Raw genomic sequence first — 20,780 nt, forward strand, 5'->3', positions numbered from 1 at the left:
ATGTTAACAAAAAAAAAAAGTTTTGCTTTTAATATTCAGGTTTTGACCAATTAGATTAACCTAACTAGAATGTGTCCCTGAGTATGATATGAAGTCTCCTAGCTGTTGGTTAGAAATGTCCCAGCATGGGGCGCCTGGGTGGCTCAGTGGGTTAAAGCCTCTGCCTTCGGCTCAGGTTATGATCCCAGGGTCCTGAAATCAAGCCCCGCATCGGGCTCTCTGCTCAGCGGGGAGCCTGCTTCCTCCTTTCTCTCTGCCTACTTGTGATCTCTGTCAAATAAATAAACAAAATCTTTAAAAAAAAAAAGAAAAAAAGAAAAAAAGAAAAAAAGAAATGTCCCAGCATCATGTATTTCAATAATAGGAATTTCCCCTCTCTAGTTTAAATTGCCATTTCTGGCATTCACTGATCTTCCACACAAGTCTGGTTGGCTTTCTCAATGTTCATTTATCTTATCATATCCTAATTCTAGTCTCGATTATTGTGACCTTTAAATTATGTCTTAATACATGATATGGGGGGGCGCCTGGGTGGCTCAGTGGATTGGGCCACTGCCTTCGGCTCAGGTCATGATCTCGGGGTCCTGGGATCGAGCCCCGCATTGGGCTCTCTGCTCTGCAGGGAGCCTGCTTCCTCCTCTCTCTCTGCCTGCCTCTCTGCCTACTTGTGATCTCTCTCTCTGTCAAATAAATCAATAAAATCTTTAAAAAAAAAAATACATGATATGGAATACTTTGTGGTTCTTAAAAATTGTCTTGGCTGTTGGTCCTTTTCTCTTCCACATAAATTTTTTAAAACTGACTGTCATAGTTCTTTGAAGAGTCATACTGGAGTTTTAATTAGGAAGTCATATAAGAAATGTAAGTTAAGTTGGGGAATAGCAACTTATATTTTAACACATACACATTTCACTACATTCATCATTCACATCCATGAACAGAGTTAAATATGTACATCTATTCAGTCCAGTGTTTCATAATTTTGCCCATAATGGCCTTAAAGAAACTGTTACACTTAATCCTAGGCATGTTACAGTTTTGTAGTTACTGGAAGCTTCTTATTTTCAAAATAATTACTGCTGATACACATACTATTAACTTTTTTTTCAAGAGTTTTTAAAATTTATTTATTTGAAAGACAGAATGAGAGTGGGGAGGGTCAGAGGGAGAAGAAGACTCCCTGCTAATCAGGGAGCCTGATGTGGGACTTGATCCTGGGACTCCAGGATCATGACCTGAAGGCAGTCGCTTAACCAACTGAGCCACCCAGGTGCCTCACACATACTATTAATTAATAGCAACCTTCCTGAATTCTATCTAAACACTTCTAAATTCCCTTACATTCTATGGAGATGATTATGCCCCTATAAAAATTAAGTACTACTTAATTTACTTTTAAAGTACTTAATTAACTACTTAAAGTACTTTTAAGGGTAAAATTAAGCACTACTCCCTTAAACCTACTTTTATTATTTTATACTGTTAGGACTTCCTTGTAAATTGTGCACTGTTGTATACTGTAAGTGGGAGTAAGAGCTGTTATCTTTGAATGCTCTTGATTTTAGTAACTTTCTGGATAGATGCATTTTACCAGATTAACAACATTCTTCTCCCTGTCTAGTTTAAGAAATATGAGGTGATTATGATGTTATCTCAAGTGGGTTTTCAGTATCTAGTTCTCCTTTATTCAGATAATGCAAACAGTTTCAGATATTATACCATCCTTGTGTTCCTTCTATACAACTGATTTTTTTAAAGATTTTTCCACATTTTTTATTAATTATTTTTATTAACATATAATATATTATTTGCCCCAGGGGTAAAGATCTGTAAATCATCAGGCTTATACACTTCACAGTACTCACCATTATCACATACCCTCCCCAAAGTCCATAACCCAAGCACCCACTCCATATAAGATTTTTATTTTTTTTAGTAATCTCTATACCTAACGTGGGAAAAGATCACCTATAGATCAAGATCAAGATCAAAATCAAAAGATGCACACTCCACAGACTGAGTCAACTGGGCACCCCATATAACTGATTTTTATTTAATAATGTATTTAAAATTTGGCCATAGGGCTTTATCTTTCTCATTTTCCTGAACTATTTGAAAACTAAAATAAACACGCAAATAACCCAGAATATGGGCTCCTGGGTGGCTCAGTCAACTGGACGTCTGCTTTCAGTTCAGGTCATGATCCCAGAATCCTGGGATGGAGCCTCATATCAGGCTCCCTGCTCCTCCCTTTGTTTGTGCTCTCACTCTGTCAAATAAATCAGTAAAATCTTAAAAGAAAAAGCAAAAAAACAAAAAATCCAGAATAGCCAAAACTTATTTTGAAAAGAACAAAATTGGATTCACTCACAATTTCAAAACTGACCACAAAGCTATAATAATCAAGACAGTGTGATAGTGGCATAGGACTGACAAACAGATCAAGGGGCCGGAGTTGGGAGTACAGAAATAAACTGTTACATTCATGATCAACTGACTTTCAGTGATATTGCTAAAGCAATTCAATAGGGAAAGAATAATCTTTTCAACAAATGGTGCTGGGACAACTGAGTAACAACATGCACAAAAAAATTTAGACCTTTACCTCATGCTCTACAGAAAAATTAATTCAAATACAACAACTAAAACCGTAACTCTTCAAAGAAAACACCATGACCTCTGTTAGGCAAAGATTACTTAGAGATGACATCAAAATAATAAGAGATAACAAAAAAAGATAAACTGGACTTTATAAAACTTAAACATTTTTGGGGCGCCTGGGTGGCTCAGTGGGTTAAAGCCTCTGCCTTCGGCTCGGGTTATGATCTCAGGGTCCTTGGATGGAGCCCCACATCGGGCTCTCTGCTCGGCGGGGAGCCTGCTTCCCCCTCTCTCTCTGCCTGCCTCTCTGCCTACTTGTGATCTCTGTCTGTCAAATAAATAAATAAAATCTAAAAAAATAAAAAATAAAAAATTTTGACCTTCAAAAGACACTACTTAAGAAAAATGCAAGACAAGGGATGCCTGGCTGGCCCAGAAGGTACAGCGTGTGACTCCTGATCTCAGGGTCATGAGTTCAAGCCCCACACTAGGCGTAGAATTTAGTTTAAAAAAAAAAAAAGAAGAAGAATGAACATGCAAGCTAAGCTACAGACTGGGAGGAAATATCTGCAGAACATGTATCAGATAAAGGACTTAGATCTTGAATATATAGACTTCTTTCAACTCAATGATAAGAAGATAGAGCACAATTTTAAAAAGAGCTATTTGAATGGAAGTTAAAGACATCAAGAAATTAAACCCAGTGATGTGCTCATAAATGTTTAACTGGTTCCCCTTATGCCCTGCCCCATCAAAAGGCCCTGATTTATAGTTTTTTCCTATCTCCCTGGTATTAAATATCCCTATCATCATCAATACCAAGCTACCAACATTACAGTGTTGGGAAAAAGATGTGCAGAGTACAGCATTATACACTATTTCCACTATACAAATATAACAAAATCAAGAGCATAGATAATGGTGGGCGCCTGGGTTGGCTCAGTGGGTTAAGCTGCTGCCTTCGGCTCAGGTCATGATCTCAGGGTCCTGGGATCGAGTCCCGCATCGGGCTCTCTGCTCAGCAGGGAGCCTGCTTCCCTCTCTCTCTCTCTCTGCCTGCCTCTCTGCCTACTTGTGATCTCTCTCTGTCAAATAAATAAATAAAATCTTAAAAAAAACAAAAAAAGAGCATAGATAATGGTAATATGTTAATAATATAATTAGGAAATGAGTTTTAAGTATTTATTACATTTGTTTTCAAGATTATATATGGTTACCATGACAGACATCAATTCATTATTCTAAAGACTGATAAATAAAAGAAGCAACTTATCCTGCCTCACCTATATAGACTGTATCCCCTATAGAATAACCAAATAATTGATAGGGAAAAGTTCTTAATAAACTAATTCTAACTAATGAAGGAATAACAAAAGAATATACCATTTTTGCGATCTTTCGGGAAATAATGGTTCTAAACAATCATCATAAATGGATACTAAAACCAACAGGTAGAACACAAGGGCAGAAAACTTTTTAAGATCAGCCTGAATCAGCTGACCAATCCTACCTCACGAAAAATAAAAAACTCAGATATATGTACTGCCTGGTAGGATTTTAACTCTGACAACAGCTCTTTTGTTTTGGCTGCTGAGGTACCATCCAGACTAAGATAGACACAGAAATGTCAGGAACATGTGAACCACGGCCACATTGGCAAGCACCAGAAGCACCCAGGAAGTCAGGGTCATCAACTTCAACAACTATCACCCAGGTTACTTTGGAAAAGTTGGTATGGCACATTAGTGCTTAAAGAGGAATCAGAGCTTCTGCACATCTGCAACCTTGATAAACTGGACCCTGTCAGTAAGCAAACACTGGTAAATGCTGCCAAAGAATAAGATTAGAGGTGATCCTATCGTTCGATGATGAAATTCAATCAAGATACAGAGTTCTGGGAAGGTGAAAGTTCCTAAAGCAGCTTGACATCACAGAAGGCCAAATTCTTTAGCAGAACAGCTGAGAATATTTTTTAAGATTTTATTTATTTATTTGACAGAGATCACAAGTAGGCAGAGGAGCAGGCAGAGACAGAGGAGGAAGCTGGCTCCCTGCTGAGCAGAGAGCCCGATGCGGGGCTCAATCCCAGGACCCTGGGATCGTGACCCGAGCCCAAGGCAGAGGCTTTAACCCACTGGGCCACCCAGGCGCCCCAACAGCTGAGAATATTAATGGTGTGTTGGCATCCGGGGATGGGGAGGGCGGGCGTTGTGTCCTGGTAGCTTGAAGCCACATGGAAGGAGCCTCATTAAATGCTAACAAATGCTTTTCTCAAAGAGAGAATGAACGAAGTATTTCTAAGAAATGGAGCCTAGATCTAAATAAGCTTGTACAGCTACATATATAGCTATTTACACTTTTCAGAAAATAAATAGATTGAGGAACAAATCAAAGGATAACACAAAAGGGGTTTAAAAAAAAAAAAAAAATCAGCCAATTCCAGAATGCAGGTCAATGCACAGAGCAAATAATCTAGTTTTTGTCAATGACTTGGAAAAACAAAAGTGAGGAAGGTGTTACAGAAGAAAAGAGACAAAGCCAACAATGAAATTTGGATCCTGATTCTAACTGTAAAATCCACTGGAGAAATCTCAATATAGCCTAGGTAAAGGATATCAAGAGTTTTACTGCCAATATTCTTAAATGTAATAGTGTAATGACATACTGACTATATTTAAAGACAGGTTCTTCTTGGTAAAAGATGCCTGAGTAAAGGATGGGTAAAATCTCATGATTTTAAGATTCTGACAAAAGAGAATTACAATGAGAAGAGATGGTTAAATGTTGTGGACTAGTGGCTGAATGAATTACATAAAGGGGTACATTAAATATTACTATTCTTTTTAAATGTCTGTTTCACTTTCCCTTAAAGAAAGTAAAAGCATGATACTTGCCAATGAGATCACTTCGATCTAGCAATAACTCCAGATCTTTATCACTAATGACCTTCTCTCTTGATCCTTTTACTTCCCTGTAAGAAAACAAAATATTCAAGTCCGTACGATAAATCAAAACTGTTAATTACATTTTTGTAAAAAATGTACATTTTTAAGCAAAATCTTACCTTTCATAATCTCTAGATTTTAATAATTCCATTAATTCCTGAGGGTCTAAGAAGTTCTTAGATTGATTTAATCCAGACTGACCACCTTTGAAATGATCTAGAAAAAATGTTTAAGAAATTAAAAACACTGAAAATCACTTTTAAAACCACAATATACTACTTTACACACCAAACAGAATGTCTTTGTTAAAAAGAACAGGTAAAATCAAATGTTGATAAGGAAAAAAAGCAACCATAACTCTCATACTTTCATGGCAGAAGTGTAAAATGGTATGTCCACTTAGGGCAAAGTTTAGTAGTTTCCTATAGGTAAACATACACCCACACAAAGACCATGAACAAATAAAGGCATATGTCCACAGTTGTACAAGAGCAGCTTATTCATAAAAACCAAAATCTGGAAAACAATTTACATGTCAACCAACTTAAGAATGGATACATGAGGGGCACATGGGTGGCTCAGTGGATTAAAGCCTCTGCCTTCGGCTCAGGTCATGATCCCAGGGTCCTGGGATCGAGCCCCACACTGGGCTCTTGCTTAGCAGGGAGCCTGCTTCCTCCTCTGTCTCTGCCTGCCTCTCTGCCTACTTGTGATCTCTGTCTGTCAAATAAATAAATAAAATCTTGAAAAAAAGAAAAAAAAAGGATACATGAACTATTCATTCCTAGTACACACAACATAAACAAATCTCAAAATATTATGCTGAACAAAAGCAGCTACATATATAGAAATGAATCCACGTATGAAATTAAAGGGAAAAGGAATCTATGTGGCAGAAACTGGAACAGTGGTGCCTTCTACTGAGGGACAAGGGCACATCGAAAATGAACTGGTGCAAAAGGAAATGCTTTTGGACAAAGGAGGTTGTTACCTTGACCTGGAGGATAGTGACATAAGTATATACATTTGTCAAGATTCATTAATCTGTACACTTAAGATCTGGGTATTTTACTGTATGTACATTATTGTAATAAAATACCATCGGTATTTTAAAAATTCCTTTCAAACTGCTTTTTGATATTAATTTTTCAAAATACTAAAAACAGACTTGGAAAAATAAAACTAGACACACATTCTACTGAATTTAAATTATATTCAATAAAGAAAATATATTTCATCATTCAAATTCCTAAAGCAGCACAGGTGAAAAAATTTTAATTTGCACAAAATCTTACTAGAAAAGTTCTTTTTTCCTCCAGTGTATTCCAGCTACAATCTAAATGTTCCAAAAAGTCAAATTAAAGATTTCTAAAACCTAAACCATATCTCCCTCAAAATCAGATACACTGGAGAAAGTATTTTCAAGTAGAGAGCAGGAAAAGTAGCATAAAACAAATGAATAGTGATTTTTTTTTTTTTAAAGATTTTATTTTATTTATTTGACAGAGAGAGAGATCACAAGTAGGCAGAGAGAGAGGAGGAAGCAGGCTCCCTGCGGAGCAGAGAGCCCGACGCGGGGCTCGATCCCAGGACCCTGAGATCATGACCTGAGCCGAAGGCAGCGGGGCTTAATCCACTGAGCTACCCAGGCGCCCCGAATAGTGATTTTCAACATTATCATGTTCCCATTTCTCTAGGCTTCATAACTTACAGATTTTTTCAGCTTTTTTTAACGTAGCCATGAAGCTAATTTATCTGAATAGAATTTTATATTGAAGAAATAGAGGTAGAACCTCTCCAAAGAATCTTAGGGAATTAAATATAAAATACCAATGCTTCACTTACTTTACTTCCCCTAACTCTCAGAATCTTTTCCAGTTTAAGAAAACACTCTATTTGTGCCTGGCTCAGTCAGGTAAGCACCCCACTCGATTTCAGCTCAGGTCATGATCTCAAGAGTCTTAAGACTGAGCCACACACTGGGTTCTGTGCTGCATGGAGAGCCTGTTCTCTCTCCCTTTTCCTCTGCCCCCACAATCCTCTCTCCCTCTCTTAAAAAACAAAAACATAGAGTATTTGAAAAATACTAGGTTTGAAATGATGAAATGGACTTCTACAGAGCCAAATATTTTTTGAAATACTGAGTTCAACCAAGTAAACAGATTTTTTTTAATAGCGCTACTTCAACATATCTTTAATACTCTAATACTTAATATATTGGACTAGTAAGAAGAGGCTTGACATTTTCTTAAAGACTTTTGCAGGCAATCTCTTATCAGGAATAAGCATTAACATCATGCCAAATTCCCATAACAGAATTGGGGATATAGTACTTCTAATATAGGACAACACTATAGAAAGTGTTGTCCTGGAGAGTTTTCTTTGCCCCTCTGCTCATCTAAACACTAATGTTTTTCTTTATTTATGTTTATAGTCACACCAACTTAGTTTGGATCTTTATACCAGCAAATTCCCCACCATCTATTTTTTTAAGCAGATTTCATGCCCAACATGGAGCCAAACATGGGCTTGACCTCATGATCCTGACTGAGATCAAGACCTGATCTAAGATCAAGAGTTGGGCACTCACCAGACTGACCCACCGAGGCGCCCCTCCCCACTGCCTATTTAAATCCCACACTAGTTAAGTCATACCAATTTATTTTTTAAGGAAGTAACAGTAATGAAATCTCACAATAAACAACAGACAACTGAAATAAGAAAAGCACTACAAATTATTATTAACTAGCTATCAGGGAAATACAAATCAAGACCACAATGAGATACCACCTTACACCAATCAGAATGGAAAAATTAACAAAACAAGAAACAAACATTGGCGAGGATGTGAAGAAAGGGGAACCCTCTTACACTGTTGGTGGGAATGCAAGCTGGTACAGCCACTCTGGAAAAGAGTATGGAGGTTCCTCAAGATGTTAAAAATAGAACTACCCTACAACCCAGCGCTTTCACTACCCAAAGATACAGATGTAGTGAAAAGAGAGGCCACCTGCACCCCAATGTTCATTGCAGCAATGTCCACAATAGCCTAATTGTGGAAGGAGACAAGATGCTCTTCAACAGATGAATAAATAAAGAAGATGGAATATTACTCAGCCATCAGAAAGGCTGAATACCAGGGCGCCTGAGTGGCTCAGTGGGTTAAAGCCTCTACCTTCGACTCAGGTCATGATCCCAGGGTCCTGGGATCAAGCCCCACATCAGGCTCCCTGCTCGGTGGGGAGCCTGCTTCCCTTCCTCTCTCTCCGCCTGCCTCTCTGCCTACTTGTGATCTGTCTTTCAAATAAATAAATTAAATCTTTAAAAAAAAAAAAAAGGATAAATACCCAACCTTTGCATCAACATAGATGGAACTGGAGGGGATTATGCCATGTCAAGTCAGTCAAGCAGAGAAAGACAATTATCATATGGTTTCACTCATATGTGGAACATAAGGAATACCATGGAGGACCATAAGGGAGGCAGGGAAATCTGAAAGGGGAGCACTCAGAGAGGGAGGTGAACCATGAGAGACTTAAGGACCTCGGGAAACAAACTGACGTTTCACAGGGGAGGCGGGTGGGGGGATGGGGTGACATGGTGATGGGTATTAAGGAGGACACATGCTGTGATGAGCACTGGGTGTTATACACAACTAATGAATCACTGAACACTACAACAAGAACTAATGATGTACTACACAGTAGTTAACTGAACATAATAAAAAAGAATGTTAAAAAAAATTTAAAAATAAGAAGTATAATTTACTTTTGTGGATGATCAACTTTTCCAGTTTTCTTTTAGCAGCTGCTCTTTCCACAATTTTCTGATCGATAGTATTTGCTGTGACAAGACGATACACAACAACTGGCTTTGTCTGACCAATTCTATGACATCTATCCTGGGCCTGAAGATCAGACTGGGGATTCTTAAAGTGAAAAGAAAAATAATATTTAACAGTTTAACGTTAAAGTTATTTAAACTCCTATTGAAGTTAAATGCATGATCCTATCAGAATCTGTCAAAGTGTCTTAACTCATTTTAGATTTCCAGAATAGTTTCAATGATAAAACATATTCAAGACTTTACAAACAGGGCACCTGATAAAGACTTTTGTCTTAAGATGGAATACCTTTTACAAACAGATAAATAAAACTGCAAAGCATACAATGAAAGATAAAAAATTCAGAATGGAAATATAACAGCATATTGCTATACTTCCAACTTACCCAATCACTATCATAAATGATAACTGTATCTGCTGCAGTCAAATTAATGCCCAGGCCACCAGCTCGTGTACTTACTAAGAAGATAAACACATCTGGATCTGTGTTGAAGCTGTGCATCTAAAAGCAAGAAAAAAAAAAAAAAAAGATAAACTTAAGGAATGAAAGAAACTGTTACAGCATAGAAAGCAGATATTGTGTTGCCTGTGGAGCAAACCATCTTATAACCATGTGTTTATAGCAAAGGAGTGGGGACAGCAATGCCAAAGGATATAATAAGCCAGCATTCTTTTTTTTTTAAGATTTTATTTATTTATTTATTTATTTATTTATTTGACAGAGAGACAGAGTACAAGTAGGCAGAGCACGCAGAGGGAGAGGGAGAAGCAGGCTCCCCACTGAGCAGGGAGTCTGATGTGGGGCTCAATCCCAGGACACTGGGATCATGACCTGAGGCAAAGGCAGCCATTTAACAGACTGAGCCACCCAGATGCACCAATAAGCCAAAACTCCTCAAACTAGGTATGAATTCTTCAGATGTGGAATAAATACTGAAAACCCAGAAGTAATGAAAGTTGAAAAAAAGAAAAAAAAAATTTGCTGAAAAGAGAAAGTTATCAAGACTTCCCATTCATGAAATTAAGAAATCGTTAAACATTACCTACCGCCCAGGCAGCCCGAGGGAAATTGTTTTTAATTACAGCAATTAAAAGATCTACCCAGGGGGCGCCTGGGTGGCTCAGTGGGTTAAAGCCTGCCTTCGGCTCAGGTTATGGTCCCAGGGTCCTGGGATGGAGCCCTGCATCAGGCTCCCTGCTCAGCAGGGAGCCTGCTTCCCTTCCTCTCTCTGCCTGCCTCTCTGCCTACCTGTGATCTCTATCTGTTACATAAATAAATAAAATGTTTTAATAAATAAATAAATAAATAAAAGATCTACCCATAGGAAACCGAATCAGTCATATAGACCTACGAGCAATTACGTTAACATATTAAACATCTGCTTATATTACCTTCATTTGTTTTCCAAGCCCCTCTTTTATTAAGGATATTTTTGTTAGGGTGCTTGGATGGCTCCGTCAGTTAAATGTCTGCCTTCAGTTCAGGTCATGATCCCAGAGTACTGGGATGGAGCCCTGCATCAGGCTCCCTTCTCTGGGGGAGCCTGCTTCTCCCCCACGCCTCTGCAGCTCCCCCTGCTTATGCTCTCGCTCTCTCTCCAAGAAATAAAATCCTCAAAAAAAAAAAAAGATGGAAATTGAAGGAAGAATTTATTTAATAAATTTATTTATTTATTAATAATTAATAATAATTAATAATTAATTAATTAATAATTAATATTATTTAAAAAAAAGTCTAGACCAACCTCTCTTGAAAACATAGTGACCAAAACAACTAAAACCGCAAGTGGTTTCCCACGGAATGGGGTAGGCAGGAAAAGTGGGTTCCCTGAGAAGGGGCATGAGAGAACTTGCTGAGCTGATGTTAAGTTTGCATTCATCAAAACTCAGAAAATGTACACTTGACTTTATGCACTTCATGATACGTAAAATTTACCCCAGAAGACAAAATATGCCGAAATAATAGAAGGGAATTATTATCTATAATTTATTTTGAAATGTTCCCCAAAAGATAAAATGTTAAATGGATACAGAAATAGACTGATTCTATATCACAAGCATATGACCAAAAGGAATAGTATAAGCTTAACGACAGGTTCTCAGATTTATAGGTGTTCCTATAAAAACTCTTTCAACTGCTTAGATTTTAAATTTTCAGTGAAATGTTAGGGTAGAGAAAAGAGCCAAAATCAGGAGGGAAAAAAAGTATTGTTCTCTCAATATTCTTACAGTGGTAGTGAAGTATGATATTAAGTCAAGTTGGACCAGAAAAATATATAACTTAAGATCATTAAGGGTCGCTTTGATGGCTCAGTTGTTAAAGCATCTGGCTTTGGCTCAGATCATGATCCCAGGGTCTTGGGACTGAGCCCCGAATCAGGCTCCCTGCTCAGCAGGAAGCTTGCTTTTCCCTCCCCCTGCTTGTACTTGCTCTCTCGCTATGTCTCTTGATGTCAAATAAATAATTTAAAAAATTAAGACTTACTAAATAAAAATGCTTATGTTTGGGGCGCCTAGGTGGCTCGGTGGATTCAGCCTCTGCCTTTGACTCAGGTCATGATCTCGGGGTCCTGAGATCGAGCCCTGCTTCGGACTCTCTGCTTGGTGGGAAGCCTGCTTTCCCTCCTCTCTGCCTGCCTCTCTGCCTACTTGTGATCTCTGTCAAATAAATAAATAAAATCTTTAAAAAAAAATCAGTTAAAAAAAATATTTATGTGTTTGAGCCTACTACAAGGTTTTTAGTCTATCAATTTGTGATTCTACTCTGAACATTACTTTAGAAACCTAGATAGTTACAAAAGATAATTTGGTATGTATGACTTAAGTGATCTTACATTTTTTTCTCTCTCCGAATAAGACATGGATCCATCAAGCCTGCTAAAGTTGAAATTTCTAAAGTGGCAATAATCCATCAAAATGTCCAACATTCTTGTCATTTGTGAAAAAAGCAGCACCTGAAATTTAAATATATCTTAGTATCTATACCAATTAATAGAAGTAATTAAGTAATCAAAAATCCGATCAAAAGTACCACCTTGTGCCCTCTGGCTTTTAGTTCTGGCAGCATTCGATCCAAAATTAAGAATTTCCCAGAATTTGTTATCAATTCTTCATCAATCTAAAAGCAGAGAAGGAACAGAAAAAAGTTACAATAATTACCAATAATCTGTTTCTGTCAAAATAAAATCTAGGTAAATAGTTCATTTTCAATGACAAGTCTCCGTAAAACTTTAAATTAAAAAACAAACTGACCTTATCATTTGATCTTTTTAAATCAGAAGACAATTCTTTCTCAAGGAAAGACATATTCTGGAATTTAAAATGGGGCACCTGAATGGCTCAGTTGATTAAGTGCCTGTCTCTTGATTTCAGCTCAAGTCAGGATCGCAGCTTCATGAGATTAAGCCCCACATAGGGCTCCACATGGAGGATGGAGCCTGCTTAAGATTCTCTCCCTCTGCTCCTCCCCAACACTGAGCGCACACTCTCTCTCAAAAAATAAATAAAATGAATGATTTTAAAAAAAAATTAATCTAAGTCCAACCTTGAACTATCCTTCTCACTCCTCTCTCAGAGCCTTTATAATAAGAGAACATTAAGTTTAAACTTACAGCACAAATGTCGATTTTTCTTAAAGATTTATTTATTTGAGGGGGAGCAGGAGAAAGGGTGGGGAGGAAGAGAATGGGAGGGTCGGAGGGGTAGTTACAGAAATCAAAATAGTACATTCTTAAATGGTACTCACCTTAAACTCTTGTGTGACCGGGTCTATAGGGTACTCAATCAAATATGGATGATTACAGCACTTACGAAGGAGCATCATTATATTCTGCAGCTTCAGATTAACCTCAGATTCTATAGGGATATTTGTTTCCACAACAGCTCTACCAAAAATATATAATCCATGAATGTGAGAAATACAAAAAGTATCATGGTTTAAAGAATACTTAAATTTATTTTAAATTCACACCTTTCTCGGTCTACTTCTGGCTGCATTTGACTGATCAATTTTTCCAACTCATTAGGGAAATCATCTATTTTGCTGTAATTTATTGACTTTCTAGTTCGCCGTCTTGGTCGCCCAGTGGGACTTAGCTCTACAGTTTCTTTCTAAAAGTGAATAATTAAAAAGGAATATATGTTAAAGAAGCTATACACTTAAATTCTAAATACACAAAAGTGGATTATAATATTTTCATGTGCAAATGTTTTAAGATATAAAGAAAAAAATAATTTTCTTTCATCATCAAGTTTAGGGATTTCCAAAGGCACAAAATAAAGGCTCCATAAACTTTGGCCACATGCAAATGTGGTCATATTAAGTCTAAGTATTTTAAACGCTTATGACAGTATCAGAGCATTAAAGTAAATGCCTCCGTACCTCAGTGGAAAAAATTAAGGATGATAGAACTGTTTTGAACTTATATAAAAGAATTTAGTAACTTGGGGTTAAGTTAAGGAGCTCCACATATCTGCATTAGAGAACATTTCTTTGGACTGGTATAACACTGCAGTGAAATTCCTCACAATAAGCAATGATTATAAATTTCTAATAGTTCAAAAGCCAGATCCTCTCTTTAATTATAATAAAAATTGGGGAACAGAATCTAATGGTTACACATTAAAACAGAAATGTTACAGAACCATAAATGTCTTCAAAAATAGATTGGTACGTGGTATACAGCAAAAAGTCTAGACATTTAAACAAAATTTAAGGGTCTCCTAGTCTTTTAAGATAATCACATTCTACTTTAATGTAATATGGTGGGTAATGAAAGAAGATATTTCTTTCAAATAAGGTATTCTATTACATTTTTTGGAGACCAGTAACCTCCTATAAAGGGATTATGTATGGGGGATTGGTCTAGCTGGGAAACTCTTGTATATAGTGTATGCCTGTTATTTCCTAGTCCATCCAGACATAGCATTATTTGGGTTAATCGGGGATAGGAATAAAACATTTTAACAAACATTCCAGATAACTATAAAGCAATTAATGCATGAACCATCACCTGAATTTTAGTAGGATCACAAAATTACTAGAGACAATTTTTGTTATTGCCTTATACTCTAGTTAGAAATTCATATTCTGTAAGTCCTAAAAACAGGTGATAAGATTTAAGACTGAAATTAACCAAGAAATTTCCAATACCAACTGTTATTTACAGTTTATGTCAAAGCCATACTCTACCTCACTGCATCCAAACATGTTTGCAATTGTACGATTCACAATAGCTGTATAAAAGATCTCTTGTTTCTTTGAAAGTGGTGCATAAACAACTACTTCTCGTTTAGGAGGAACTTCAAGAGCAACATCAGATTTTAGTCTTCTCAGTAAGAAAGGTGTTAGAATCTAAAATTTAAACATGAATAAACGTATGTGAATATGAAGCATTCGTATGCGTTCAGGCAATACTCTCTCCACACACCTCCTAATCCCTTCTTTCTCTTTTTTCCTTTAAAAGTATTATCAAGTCTTGGACACCTGCGTGGCTCAGAGGGTTAAGCCTCTGCCTTCGGCTCAGGTCATGGTCTCAGGGTCCTGGAATCAAGCCCCGCATGGGGCTCTCTGTTCATCAGGGAGCCTATTTCCCCCTCTCCCTCTGTCTCCCTCTCTGCCTACTTATGATCTCTCTCTCTCTCTGTCAAATAAATAAATAAATAAATAATTTTAAGTAAATAAATAGATAGCTAGATAGGTAAGTAAATAAATAAAAATACTATCAAGTCTTAAAAAATGAAGAGTCCCCTACCCCCTTTAGATTTAACTTATTATTCCCTTGCTCTTCTCCCAGCCCTAGAGGTCACTTTTTCAAAATCTATTACAAAAGATAATCTATGCAGTTCCTTTTTCATTCTGAGTCCATAGTAAGCAGAATAAGACAAAGTCACAACCTGATGCAGCATATGCAATACGTTCTGTTCTCTTTCTTTAGCAATAATATCTTCAGCAGTTTCAGAAAGACTAGTGATATCAAACCAAGATTCAAAGCTGTAAGAGAAAAAAGTGATTACAACTTAACCTATCCCACAAATCAACTATATTAACATATATATACCACAAAGAAGTTGCCAGAAAGCTATCATTTTTAATCCAACTACCTAGGAGAAAGGAATTAATTTTGACTAAGAGCAGATTTGAGGTTAGAAAAATATAGAAAATAGTTAAATAACTGGCTTACCTACCTTTTCAAGTCATCAAATACATCTGGCAACAAAAAGTTTAGCAATGACCAAAGTTCTGATAAATTGTTTTGCAAGGGAGTACCAGTCAAAAGAAGTTTGTTATCTGCATTGAATCGTTTTAACTCCCTGATTAGACGGCATTTCATGTTCTTAATTCTGTGTCCTTCATCTACTATTAAGTATTTCCAATAGCAGTGCTAGAAAAGGAATTCAGGGAAAAACTTTAAAATGATGATCTCACAATTTTTTAAAAACAATTCTAAAAATAAAACTTCTTTATCAGGGATGGATGTTCAATTTTATCAAATGGCATTTCTGTATCTATTGAGATGGTCATGTTTTCTTCTGATCTACTAAAAGGATAAAAAAATCTCCTAAAACTGATGCATACTTTTGTTCCTAAAATAGACTTCCCTTGGCTATGAACTAATAAAGTCCACCTGCTATTATGTATTTAAATTTTTTCTATTCACATTCTTTAGTCAGGCAGTCTGGGGACACCTGGGCGGTGCAACTGGTTGAGTGTCCTACTTGATTTTGGCTCAGGTCATGAGATGGAGCCCGGCACTGGGCTCTGCACTCAGTGTGGAGTCCGCCTGAGATTTTTTCCTTCTTCCTCTACCCCTCCCACTCGTGCTCCCTCTCATTCTCTCTCTCTCTAAAAATCAATCTTAAAAGAAACGGAAAATAAATAAATAAATAAATAAAGCAGTCCATGGTTTCCCCGTGTAATGCTTTATTAGGTTTTGATTAGCGTTTTACTAGATTCCTAAAAAAGAACTAAAGTTTTATTAGTGCCACATGCTCTAAAACATTAAATATTAGAATTTTCATTCTTGAGACCCTCATCTGAAATGGACATTCTAATCTGATGGTCTTCTCACTTTCTTAATATAATTACTGATTTGTTTAGGCTTTGCCTTTCTTCTGGGCCAGTTTTAGTAATTTCTATCTTCACATAAAGCCATCCATCTACTTTCAGTAAGTTGTCATAAAAATAATTTTAATTTCTCATTTTTCAAAACCTTGTTAAAAAAAAGAGCAAAAACAGCAAAACTACAATCTTGCTCTGAGCATCAACTCAAGGAAGAAAAAAAAACTTTGTGGGGAAAAAAAAAGCAAAAACAACAAAAAAAATCTTACTCTCATTTTTCAATTAGCAATAATCGCACCTTGGATAAGCCTCATTGGCTACAATACTGCCATTGCGCAAAGCTTCTTACTCTCATTTTATTATCTGTGCTTTCTCTTTTATTTTGATCAGGCAATCTTAAAGTTCATCTATTTTATTGTTTAAAAATACAAAAATATGGACGATTTCTGGGAAATATAAACACCAAGCTGGCAATTGTAGGTATCCTTGGAGAACAAGATTGGCAAATTGGGGGAAAGAACATGAAATGGGACATATTTTGCATTTCATTCTAATAGATTCATACCAGAATTTAAAAAAAAAAAGTTTTGGGGGGCACCTGGGTGGCTCAGTCATTAAGCATCTGCCTTTGGCTCAGATCATGATCCTAGGGTCCTGGGATTGAGCCCCACATTGGGCTCCCTGTTCCACGGGAAGCCTGCTTCTCCCTATTCCCACTCCCCTGGCTTGTGTTCCCTCTCACTGTCTCTGTCAAATAAATAAATAAAATCTTTAAAAAAAATTTTTTTAAATATTATGACTTTTTTTTAAAGAAAAAAACAAATTGGGACTGTTTTTGCTAGTAATACCAGATAACCTAAGTAATCTCTCACTATAAGACATCTACCATAAAAAAGCAAAACAAATAAAAATGAATATGTAAAAGAAAAGAAAAAACCCAAAGCAACAGAAATGAGGGTTCTGAAAAATGATTTTGTAAGTTCGGCGCCTGGGTGGCTTAGTCATTAAGTGTCTGCCTTTGGTTCAGGTCATGATCCCAGGACCCTGGGATCAAGCCCCACATCAGGCTCCCTGCTTGGCATGAAGCCTGCTTCTTTCTCCCGCTCCCACTCCTTCTACTTGTGTTCCCTCTCTCGCCATCTTTCTCTGTCAAATAAATAAAACCTTCCAAAAAAAAAAAAAAATTTCCTAAGTTAACAGATACTTCTGCTGCCAGTCAGGAATAGAAGCCCTGTACCCTCAAAGCAAAGATCCTTAAAATAATATCCTAAGTTCAGTGAAAGGGAAAATTATAAAAAGTCTAACCACTAGCAAATGGAATTGACAATAAGGCTCATCTGTTCCAATATGGTCAGGGTAGGGAGGTCAAAATAACTAGAAAGGTCTTCATGTTATATTATTTAGTAGAAAACTGAATTTTCAAGACACAATATATAAATTATATCTATATGCTAACAAAAATACTTAATATAGCAGCAGCATTCTCAGAATTACAACTGCTTTGAAGTCTGTATGCTTTCTTCTACAAGCAGTGTGTATTACTTTATTGTGAAGAAGTAACATAACTGCAATTCATAGCCCAAATTTCCACCAGCACACAAGTAAAATCTGATATACAAGACAGAAAATGGAAAAGTTGTAAATTTAGAACTAAATGTGAGATAGGTGGAGCAGTGATAGAGAAGTACAACTACCAAAAAATGAACTGAGAGACAATGAGCAAAGGTTAACTTTCCAACTGTATAACTTGAGCACTAATAATTAAGTAGCTACAACATACACTAAAAAGATACACCATATAGCCACAAGACAGTCTAAAAATAACTTGTCTTCATATATTCTATTCTTACTTAATTAAAATTAAATGGATAAGTACTATATACTTAAACAATATGTCAGACACATCTGGAACATATTCTCAGATTAGGTTTATGTCTAGCTGAATTTAATACACTAGAATGATATTATGGCTATAGGTCAAGGTGCTATCGTTTCAATTTTCTTGTTAAAGACTACAACCTTCTCAATCTGTTAATACCAACTTCTGGTTTCTGAAAGAATCTGTAGAACACAATTCACTGCTTCCATCAGGAAAAAAAAATCAACAAATGCTACCAGATGGTGCGAAAATACTATGAACTAAGAAAACTGTGCTTTATGGATCACAAAGAGTTCAATGGAGACCAATACCTGTAATGCATTTCGATCTCTCATGGCTATTTCAAATGAAGTAATTACCACAGGATGAATCTGCAGTGTCCCTTTTCGTCTGTGAATATTCTTTACCAATTTTCGACGTTCCTGCTGGGTCCCATGATATAGCATAGTAGGAATCTAAAAGATTTTATATTGGTTTATAACAAACTTAAAGACAAAATGCTAAATATTAACAATTTGAAAAATATAAAATTTATCATTTAGGAGAGAAAAGATGATTAATCTTAGCTCTATTTTTCTACAGCAAAATGAGTCAATCACCTCTAATAAATTACTTTACTAATAAAAGAGAATAAAATAAGCCAATGAAAACAAATCAAGTATAAGGGAAGGATATGGCTAAGATGACACAAATATATGAAAGGAAAACATCACAGTAAGAGAAATAATTTCTACCTACGTCAGTCTTATGTGAATGAAATTATCCAATGAACTGAAAATCATCCAGGGATATTTTTGGCAAATACCTGAGATTACTAATACCTACTCTCCCGTATACACTTAACATGGATTTTGCTAACATTTGAAAAATAATTCAACTAGCGGTTCCTAGCTGGCTCAGTCAGAGGAGCCTGCAACTCTTGACCTTGGGGTCACGAGTTCAAGCCCCACACTGGGTGTAGAGATTACTTAAAAAACACAACCCCTCAAGATGTAGTACAAAAATCAATTATAATAATAATTTTACAATTCAGGCAACAAAACAATAATAGAAATGATAATATATTCAACAAAAGGAAACATATCTTACATCTGGTGTAAATCTCTGGAATTCTGCCATCCAATTAGGAAGTGTAGACAAAGGGCCACAGACGAGAAAAGGTCCAGGTACTCCTCTCTGAATCATCAATGCAATTGTAGCAATGCACTGAACGGTCTTTCCCAATCCCATTTCATCTGCTAAAATGCCATTAATTCCATTTTCCCAAAGCATCTGGACAAAACAATACACACTGTATTTAAATTCAGATATAAACACCTGCTGGATTAGCAACAGTTTATTTCTTCTTTTTACCCAATGATAATAATGATAAGATTGACATATTCGTGGTTATAACACTTGTGGGAAATTGGTTATCAAAGCCATAGAAGTGTTGACAATCTTGAATAAAATACCAAAAATTTAGTCTAGATAAATAAATTAGAAAGTATTTACACACAAAATTTCACATTTAATAATGAACTTAGAAGGAACAACTCAAGTTATGTTACAGCACATTAATAGGTTATTATATAGATATGAACCAATATCTTCTATTAAAATTGAGAATTCATTACCCTAAGCCATTCCATGCCTTCCACTTGGTACCATCGCATCACTCCTCCTGTGAAGTGTTTTGGTTGTTGAAAGGGTACTGGCTGTCCATCACATTTCCGAACTGGGTCAAAAAAGAATTTAGTGTTCTGCCTAACCGTTTGAGACAATCTGTCTTTAATTATAGTATTTGAATCTTTGTTTTTCTGAAGGTCTTCTACACAGAGATTAGAAGAACAACTTTCATTCTGTGAAGAAAAAAAGCTTAATTAGAACTTTGATACATAATACTGCTACCCTCTCTCTATTTATCAGAAAATTTAATCAAAATTTACCCAGTCCTATAATCATTAAGTATATAGAAATAAAACCATTTGTTGAATAAAACCTTAGAGATAGCTACCACCATCCTCTCACAAACGCAAAGCCATTGAAAAAAATTCTGAGATAACTCTTACAGATTACAGGGACACACTACTGAAATGACCTTTACAACTGTACCTCCCATCCAAACTTTTAAAATGAGCTACTCAAGAATTTATTAAACTATTTTCTTAATAATAATTTCTTTCACCCAAATTAAAAATAATGGGTAGTATCTATAAAATAGAAAGGAAAAAAAATCCTTTCAAGGAGACAGAAACATTTACTTCAGTCTAAATTACTTTCAATGAAGAAAAAGGGGCAAAGTAAAGTTTAAGAACTCCCTACATCACACTTAAGAGTAGCAATATATCTGTAATGACACACATTACCAACTTATGACAAATGATAGATTTTACTGGTTAGTGACGTCTACAACTCTTTATTTCACATTTAAGAATGTGAAAACGAGGATTGAGTCAATTCAGATGGAAG

At 36.2% G+C, this 20,780-nt stretch overlaps 1 protein-coding gene and 1 pseudogene across 1 annotated transcript in view; both read right to left on the reverse strand.

The window, feature by feature from the left end:
- The window catches only part of LOC123936315 (lymphoid-specific helicase-like), a 41,364-nt gene that overhangs the window by 1,817 nt on the left and 18,767 nt on the right, over window positions 1–20,780 (reverse strand). The window contains exons 8-21 of the mRNA XM_045996939.1: window positions 19,946–20,170; window positions 19,419–19,601; window positions 18,641–18,784; window positions 15,577–15,773; window positions 15,286–15,382; window positions 14,582–14,743; window positions 13,361–13,500; window positions 13,136–13,274; window positions 12,425–12,508; window positions 12,225–12,344; window positions 9,776–9,892; window positions 9,315–9,474; window positions 5,666–5,762; window positions 5,496–5,572 (exon numbers count right to left, since the gene is read on the reverse strand). Coding sequence (XP_045852895.1) covers window positions 5,496–5,572; window positions 5,666–5,762; window positions 9,315–9,474; window positions 9,776–9,892; window positions 12,225–12,344; window positions 12,425–12,508; window positions 13,136–13,274; window positions 13,361–13,500; window positions 14,582–14,743; window positions 15,286–15,382; window positions 15,577–15,773; window positions 18,641–18,784; window positions 19,419–19,601; window positions 19,946–20,170 — 1,942 coding nt within the window. The remainder of the gene's footprint in view (window positions 1–5,495; window positions 5,573–5,665; window positions 5,763–9,314; window positions 9,475–9,775; window positions 9,893–12,224; window positions 12,345–12,424; window positions 12,509–13,135; window positions 13,275–13,360; window positions 13,501–14,581; window positions 14,744–15,285; window positions 15,383–15,576; window positions 15,774–18,640; window positions 18,785–19,418; window positions 19,602–19,945; window positions 20,171–20,780) is intronic.
- LOC123936319 lies at window positions 16,676–16,793 on the reverse strand (annotated as a pseudogene).

This window comes from Meles meles, unplaced genomic scaffold (genome assembly GCF_922984935.1).
Source record: "Meles meles unplaced genomic scaffold, mMelMel3.1 paternal haplotype, whole genome shotgun sequence".
Lineage (NCBI taxonomy): Eukaryota > Metazoa > Chordata > Mammalia > Carnivora > Mustelidae > Meles > Meles meles.